This window comes from Notamacropus eugenii, chromosome 3 (genome assembly GCF_028372415.1).
Source record: "Notamacropus eugenii isolate mMacEug1 chromosome 3, mMacEug1.pri_v2, whole genome shotgun sequence".
NCBI classification, from domain to species: domain Eukaryota; kingdom Metazoa; phylum Chordata; class Mammalia; order Diprotodontia; family Macropodidae; genus Notamacropus; species Notamacropus eugenii.
Window position 1 is genome coordinate 341,215,432 of NC_092874.1, and position 8,256 is coordinate 341,223,687.

Genomic DNA, 8,256 nt, shown 5'->3' on the forward strand with positions numbered 1-8,256 from the left:
ACTGAGACAGCTTTGAAATTTAGCCCTCAGGAAAAAACATTCAAAGAAAAAAGGGTAAAGAATAGAGCAATAATGGAATATAAGAGGGAAAAAATGACTGAAATTACCAAACATCTCAAGAAGAACTCAAATAACTTGAGCATAAGTAGATTAAACAAACAGGAAACAATCCAAAGACACAAAGTGAAGGACAACCCGAAAGAAGAGAAGCAACAAGTAGTAACTCTAAAAGACACCATGATTTCCATATAAACAAAACAAGCTGATCTCAGACAGGATAAGATATGGCAACTTAAAGAAGAAAATGATAAGTCAAAAAATCTATAATCACTATAATGCAAGAAACAGTTCAAGAAAACTGGCCAGACTTTCTGAACACACAAAGTAAGGTACCAACTGAAAGAATTCACAAATCAACTCTGGGGGAAAAAAAATCTATGCTACAAACTCCTATGGTTAAACCTAATTGTAAGGTGGATTTGTTATTTTCTCAGAATTAAGTTCCCAGGGTCCATGACCATACCAATCTCTAGTTTTCAAATGTTAGATAATACTTCCCAGGCTCATGACTTGTAAACATCTCCACCATGCTTGTGCAGTGAGATATAGGAACGACATAAGTAATATTTACTATCTTTGCACTGAATGACAATATTGCTAAAGTTAACCTGTGATCTTAATGTTGCAAGATTTCCTTCTTTGTCTGTTGCCCTATAAAGCAAATGGGCACTGGTCAGTAAGTGAGGAACCCATTTAAATTTGGGTAACACATAGAGGAATGCATGGACCTGCCTCAACCAGCCCCCACTGAGGCTTGAGGGGATTTAAGGGAGTGTGCAAGCTAGAATGCTGTGCATGTCTCAATTGACTCCATCAAGGTGTAGGGGTAATTACTCCCACTTCTCACCTACACCTGTGAAAAGGGTGATTAGGGAAGCTGTAGGAGTTGGTGCTCTCGTTATCAGCAACCCCATAGAGAAGGCTAGACTAGAATAAAGTAAGTGTATTAACCCCTTATTATGACTCTGCTCCTGTTTTCCTTTCTGTCTGGATCAAGAGTGAACCTGTGCTAATGCTAGAACACCTGCTAGCAGCCCTCCCTCTCTAACAATTGGCATGGTCAGTGTGTTGGAGGCTGGAGTCCAAAAGCTCCTGTGCCTCCTGTGAAACACTTAACAACCAATGTCAAACAACAAACTGTGCAAGTGACCAGGTGAAAGACCTTCTAAAATAAAGGAAAGGAAATCTGAATAACACAAGACTATTTCTGTACCTACCAAAAACCACAGGAGGGAAAGGAATAATGTCTTCTGAAGAGCAAAGAAGTTCAAGATGCAAAACCCAAGGTGACATACCATGCAAACCTGAGTCTAACAAATAATGGGGAAAAAACGAATGTTCAATAAAAGAGGCATTTAGAGCACTGTTAGAAAGAAAACAAAGCCAGAAAAAAAGTATTTGTTTGTCAAACACCTTAGACAACAAATATAAAAGCAAGGATTGTTTCATTTATTGTATTTGTATGCCCAGAACAGGCACTTAAGAATGTGTATTGATTGACTGATATTTGGATATATATATATATATATATATATATATATATATATATACCCCTAACGTTTTAGGTCAGGATTTATAAATGTTTTTATGATTCTTATCCATAATACAATATGATAACTTCCTGAAGCAAGAGGGTTTTGTTCACCTCAGGGTCAATTAGGGGCTTGAAATTAAATAAATTTCAAAATATAGTTAACTTTTGCCTGCATTAACAAAGAAGGAAGTAAAGTAGTAGTATTTCTAAATATAAGGAATGCTGAACAATGGTGAAATCGTTGCCTATCCTGATCACATAGCAATTGTTGACAGGGAATGGCAGCTCAGAAGTATTGGTGGAATAAAGAAATTGGTCTGGCATTAAAAATTCACTAAAGATAAACCACATAAAATGGATAATTTAGAGTTAACTGTACTTACCTTCTTAACAGGGGACTTATAAGGAATAACTTAAAAGGTGTTATTTTAAAGTGCTATGTAAGTGCTAAGTTATGTAAAATGAATATGTAGGAAATGTTTTAAAAAAACACTCTAAAACAGGATAGAAATACAGCCATTTCTGCCAAAGACTACTCAAAATCCGTACACATTTAAATTTTTCTCTAACTAGCTAACTTTATTCAGAATAGCAAACTTTGAAGAAATATCTCTTTTAAAACCAGTTCAGAAAATGACATATATTTACACATATTTCTATGTAAGTAGAATTGATTTGTACAGTAGGACTTTGCCTTCTTCATAGCTAATTTAAGTCATCTATATTTAGGAACAGATGTTCGTTAGCCTCATTACAGTACAAAAGCTAAGAATTTTTTGAAGGGGGAATCTCATTTTTCAAGGTAAATTCACTAGAGGAAAGTTAGGAAAATTTTACAAAACCAAAGTTCAGGTTCATAAGAATCAATGAATCTCAGAGCTGGAAAGTACCTAGAAAACATATAGTCTAACCAAAAAAAGAATTCCCTCTAAAACATTTTTGAGCATCAGTCATCTGGTTGAGTTTAAAGATTTCCAGGAAGGAACCTATCACCTACCCCAAGAAAGCACACTGCACTTTTAGATGGATTTAATTATTAGGAAGCTTATTCTTACCTCAAGACTAAATTTGTTTCTCTGTAATTTCTACCTGTTGGTTCCCTGTTGGTTCCCTAGCTCTGTCTTCTGGATGAAACAGAGCGTGTTTACCTTGTCAACTTATATTTCTATCTTATCATCTTACATTTGATAGCCTTTCAAATACTTGAAGACACATTTTATCTTCCTCCCAAGAGGAGATATGGGTTCAAATCTAGCCTCTGACACTTACTAGCTATGTAACCATGGGTAAGTCATTTTAACTCTCTGAGACTCAATTTCTTCATCTATAAAATAGTGACAACATCTATGATACTTATATCATGGAGAAACTACAAGGCTGAATTGAGTTAATTTGAGTAAATTCAGTAAATTAATAAATTCAGTAAATTGAGTAAATTAATTGAGTAAAGTCATTGCAAATGTTAAAGTGGTACACATAGCTATTGTTTTCTAGTTACCTACCTCTAGACATTCTTCCATTTTATTTATTGGTAAATGTCCTTTCTAATAAAGTAATTTTTGCTTAGCCACATGCAGCAATCCCATGAAGATTACACACACACACACACACGTAGCAACCACTATTTATATTTGAGTGTGATGGAGGTATAAGTCATGCCTCTCTGATGCTCTTGAGTACAAACATACCAAATCCTTCCTACTGCTAGTTTTTACCTTATTCTTTCACCAGATTCAAAGGAAGTCTAGTAGGTATGAATAACAACCCAAAAAGTATTTAAAATCCAAAATCTCTTATTAACTAATTAGTTCTACATTCCAACCCTGGCTTATAAAAACTGGAGAAATCCTCTTTTCCTATAAGCTTTCTTTCTTCTTTCAATCTCAAACTCTGAATTCATGGGCTTATGCAAACATCAATGTTAACTGCCCATATTATTTATCAACAATAACAACACAAAGTTATGGATAAATATTTTTATTTATTATATTAGCTCTATATATTAGTTTTAATATATTAGATATACCACAATATATTAGCTCTAAGTACACAATCAGAGTTACATCTTTACTGTGGGAATGAAAGGGGTGAGCTCCCAACTAAAAAGTCTCTTCCCAATGGCAACAATTTCTGACTCCTTTAAAATACTGGAACCAGAGAACCAGCAAAGGTGGAAGTTGAAGGAAGCGGTACAGCCCAATTCTCCCCAATAGCTACTCCCTCAAAGACCTAGAAAGAGCAGCAGAAAAAGTCATGATTGGGAAATCCCAAAGGAAAAATCAGTCATTTTTTTTCCTGAGGTCAACAAAGGGCAAATAGAAAGAGGTCTGTGGGCACAGCGGGGCTGAGTCCCAAACTCTGCAGTGGGGGCCTGTTGCTGTGTACTAGAACCAGAAAGGATCATAGATCCAGAAGGGGCAGGCCAGATGCTGAGCAGGGAGCAGGAGAAAGAGGCAACTGGCAGCTCTGTAGATCTGACCACAAGGTAGGAAACTCTGACTAAAAAGTATGAATCAACTATGCCATACGGAAATTTACAAAGCTGATGGGATCATAGGCTATATTAAGAAACACAGTGTCCAGGACATTCTGAAAATCTCATTGCAGGAAGCATATTAATCAGCTGGAGAACATTCAGAGAAGAGCAAATGGAATGGTGAAGGTCCTTGGGCAATTTGAAGAAATTATGATGTTTTAGCATAAAGAAGACATAACTAAAGAGGGAACATGGTGGACTATTTTCAAGTATTTGAAGGGCAATTATGTGAAAGAGGCATTAGATTTGCTCTGCTTGATGCAAGATCAACAAAAAAATATATATATATATATTTACTTGGCACTTACTCTGATCCAAACACTATGCTAAATGCTAAATAGGAAAGATGGTCTCTGACCTTAAGGAACTTACATTCTGACAGCAAAAGATAAAAAAAGAAAAAAGTATAGAACTGGGGAAGGGTAGAGGTAAGGAGAATAGACACAGGAAAGGAGGTGCGACATAGGCAAAGGTCACAGAGTGATTTCCAGCAAGAAAACACAAAATCTCACTATAAAAGCCAGAATACCTAGAAAGAGTTCAAAGTTTTAGGGCAGGAGGAAATGGGGATGGTGCCCAGAGTGTAAGCCACACGGTGAGGAGAGGGCTGGGAAGTAGTTCTCAGAAGATAAAATGCAACTCACTTAGCAGAACGGGGGACCCAGGAGAAGATTCCAAGATCCCAGTGGAAGAGATGAGAGGGTGAGGGGATGGATGTGTTTAGCCGGCAAGGTGGCAAGACCGCAGGCAACATGTTAGGAGATGGCCATCCTGCTGAGACCTAACTCCTCTCCTCCACTAGCAGTTACCACTTCAGTCCAGGTCCCCATCACTTCTTACCTAGATCGTAGCCACAGCTTCCTGCCTCAAGGCTCTCATCACTCCGGTCCATTCTATGCACTGTGGCCAAAATAATCTTCCTTAAATGAAGACCTGACCATGTGACTCCCTTCCTCAACCTGCTTTTGTACTTTGCTGCCAACTGCAGGTTAGACAACCTGGCCCCAAGTGACCTTTCGAGGTTCTCTAGACATCACTTCCCCTTTCACACTGTGTAATAAAGCCAAACTGTATCAGCTGTGAATGACTTAGCTATTCTCAGCAATCCAATGATCCAAGACAACTGAAGGACTCATGAGGAAAAATGCTGTCCATCCCCAGAAAACCAACCAATGGTGTCTGAATACAGAGGAAAGCATACTTTTTGTAACTTTAGTTTTCTTGAGTTTTTTTGCCCATGTCTTCTTTCACAACATGACTATTATGGATGTGTTTTGCATGACTACACACATACAACCTCTATAGAATTGCCTGCTTTCTCAATGAGGTGCGGTGGGGAGGAATGAAGAGAAAGAATTTGGAACTCGAAGTTTTAAAAACGCGTGTCAAAAACTGCTTTTACACGTAACTTGGGAAACATGATATACTAAATAAAAAGAAAGTAAAAAAAAACCTTTAAGTAAATATCTTTTATAAAGGCTAATTACTGCTAGGTACTTAAACAACTGGGGTGCAAGAAGTTTAAGCCAACGGTGGAGAAACTAAGGATACCAGAACCTTGTAAAATGTGGCCTTCAGGAGGGGCCAGGAAAGTAATTATTTACATATATATGTACATATACACATACACATACGCACACCTACATACGGATGTCAGACTATTTGTATACCGTGTAATTGTAGGTATATACATGTGCGTGTTGGGTGTATGGGTACATCTAGATACAATAGTAAATATAAACGTACACACCTAGTGACACACCACATACACTATTTGGGGATTACAAATAGCCAGAGAATTAGAACCCAATCAAATTCATTTGGCCTAAGACCGTGTTATACACAGTTTAACGTGTAATTTAAATTTCACAGCATTTTAGAATTCAAAAGCGGCAACCTGAAGTGAAGGCACTTCTGCTCCAAGACTAAAACAGGCACTGACTGGGTCAATTACTGACTGATCCCTCGTATCGAACACGGGTTTAAAACTGCACTAAGACTTCTGGGGAACCGTGAGTTCTAATCTGTGGCTGGAGTCAGGAAAACGGAGAAGGAAAACCTGCACCGAACGAGCTCTCTTGGCTCTGGGCTCTCACACATCAAACGTCGGACTCCTGACCGAGCGCTCGAGGACGCGGGGGGCAGTGGGGCAAGGCCCGGGCTCTGGAGTCCGGAGCCTGGGCACAAATGTCGCCCGTCGCTTCCTATGTGACCCTGGGCAGCTCACGTAACGACCCCGGGCCCCGGTTTCCGTCTGTTAAATGAGGGGGTTAGGGGGACAAATGGCCTCCGAGATTCGTTAAGGGCTAAATCTCCGACTCTAGAACTAACTGATGACTGCCCTGGCAAGGCCGCGGCCGCGGGTTAGGAGGCGGTACGCTGGAATCCGGGTAACACAAAAGAGTAAACGTCTCCCCAGACAAGAAGTACTTCCGGAGGTGGGCGGGGCGGGGGAGGGTTGGTGACCCCGAGGGCCTGCGCCACCACGCACGCTCGCCGACGCCACGCTTTCCCTCCGCAGGAGGCGCGGTGCGCGCACCGCCCTCCCAGACCTTCCCCCCGACCGCGCAGGCCCCGCCCATGCAACTCGCTTCCCGGGTCACCTGCAGCGGTCGCACTCAGGCCTCCTCGAGGCGTGCTCTACCGGCAGCTCCCAGAGCCCGTCTGCGCAGCTGCCGCCATTCTCCGGGTCCGGGGAGGAGAGCGCCGCTGGGACTGACTCCACGGCACTCTCGGCCTCCCTTGCCGTCCCCCGCGGTACGAGGGGCTCCGTTGCCCCCGCGCCAGACCCGGCCAACGCAGCCTCCACCGACCCGCCAACCGCCGCTTCCGTCTCCATGACGTGCTCCGGCTGTCGGACCGCGACGACGCGGGACTGGCACCGCCGGGTGGCGCCCGAGGGCCGAGGAGAGCTCTCGGCCGCGCGGGCTCAGTCACGTCAGCCGCGGGGAGGCGGGTTCTTCGGGCCGCCCTCGTCCGGCCCGCGCCCGCCTCCCGGCCTCGCTCGGGCGGGAGACGCGCCTCCGACGCCGGTGCTGGGAAGACTGGGAGAGGAGGCAGGCTGCACCGTCACAGATCGGTGTTGGGAGAGACCCATGTCCAGACCTCCTCCACGGACCTGGGAGCTGAAAGGGAACTCAGCTGTCCGCCGTCCCAGACCGAGGCTTACAGGCGGGATGTCCCCAGGGCCCCCGAAGGACCGCGCTCGTGGCTTTTGTACCAAACAGAACCCTTACTATACCAGGATACGAAACAGAAACAAATAGCAGTCCTCTCCTAGGACTAGGAAGAGGCCATGGAGCTGTGCGTAACCTGTGGAAGCGAGCTGGACCCCAGTGGTATAGTGGGGGAAAACCACTGGACCCCTTCCAGGAGAGCCGGCTTCTAGGCCACGTGTACTGTGGGCGTGAAGTAACCCCTGCGCCCGGAAAGTGTGTTTTGTGGGCGGCCTTGTATTCCAGTCTCCCGGGGTTCTATAATGGGGTTTGGGGGACACCGCTCTCTCTCCCCTACTTCTCAGTCTCTGGCTGATTCAAGTTATTTCTCCCACTTGGTGATCTCATTTATTCTATATATCTAAGCCTAGTATCTCTTCTGAGATAGTCACATACATCTCTGACAAGATGTTCTCAAACTCAACATGTCCAAAATAACTTCCCTTGTTTCTGAACTATTACTGTTAAGTAAACCACCTTTCAACCAGTCACCTTAGGCCATCCTCAATGTCTCACCATACATCTTCAGTCCTTTGCCAAATCTTGTCTTTTCTGCTATCACATCTCTTAGGCATCTCCTTTTTTCCACTCACACAACCATAATCCCAGTTTCCTTATCACCATTTCTTCCTTGAGGAAAGGGATTTTCATTTTTTTTCTACATAGTTCCAGCAATTAAAACTACCGCAATAGCCTTCCAACTAGTCACTCAACTTTAGGTTTCTCCCCACTCCATCCTGAACTCAGCTGGCAAGGTGATTTTTCTCAAATGTGAAGTTTAGCCCTCTTCAGAGACCAGTACTTATCCCTCCCCCACCAAAAAAAAAAAAATCAGCTTCAGTGACTTCCAGTTTTCTTCCCCAAGTCGTCTCTGGCATTTTAAGCACTTCATAACATGACCTCTCACTATC

General features: G+C 42.8%; 1 protein-coding gene across 1 annotated transcript in view; it reads right to left on the bottom strand.

Annotated features, from left to right (window-relative positions):
• DTWD2 (DTW domain containing 2) overlaps positions 1 to 7,059 on the bottom strand; it is a 134,241-nt gene extending 127,182 nt beyond the window's left edge. Inside the window, exon 1 of the mRNA XM_072597124.1 lies at positions 6,734 to 7,059. Within this exon, the coding sequence (XP_072453225.1) occupies positions 6,734 to 6,969 (236 nt within the window). The 5' untranslated portion in view covers positions 6,970 to 7,059. The remainder of the gene's footprint in view (positions 1 to 6,733) is intronic.
• Between the last annotated feature and the right edge of the window lie 1,197 nt (positions 7,060 to 8,256).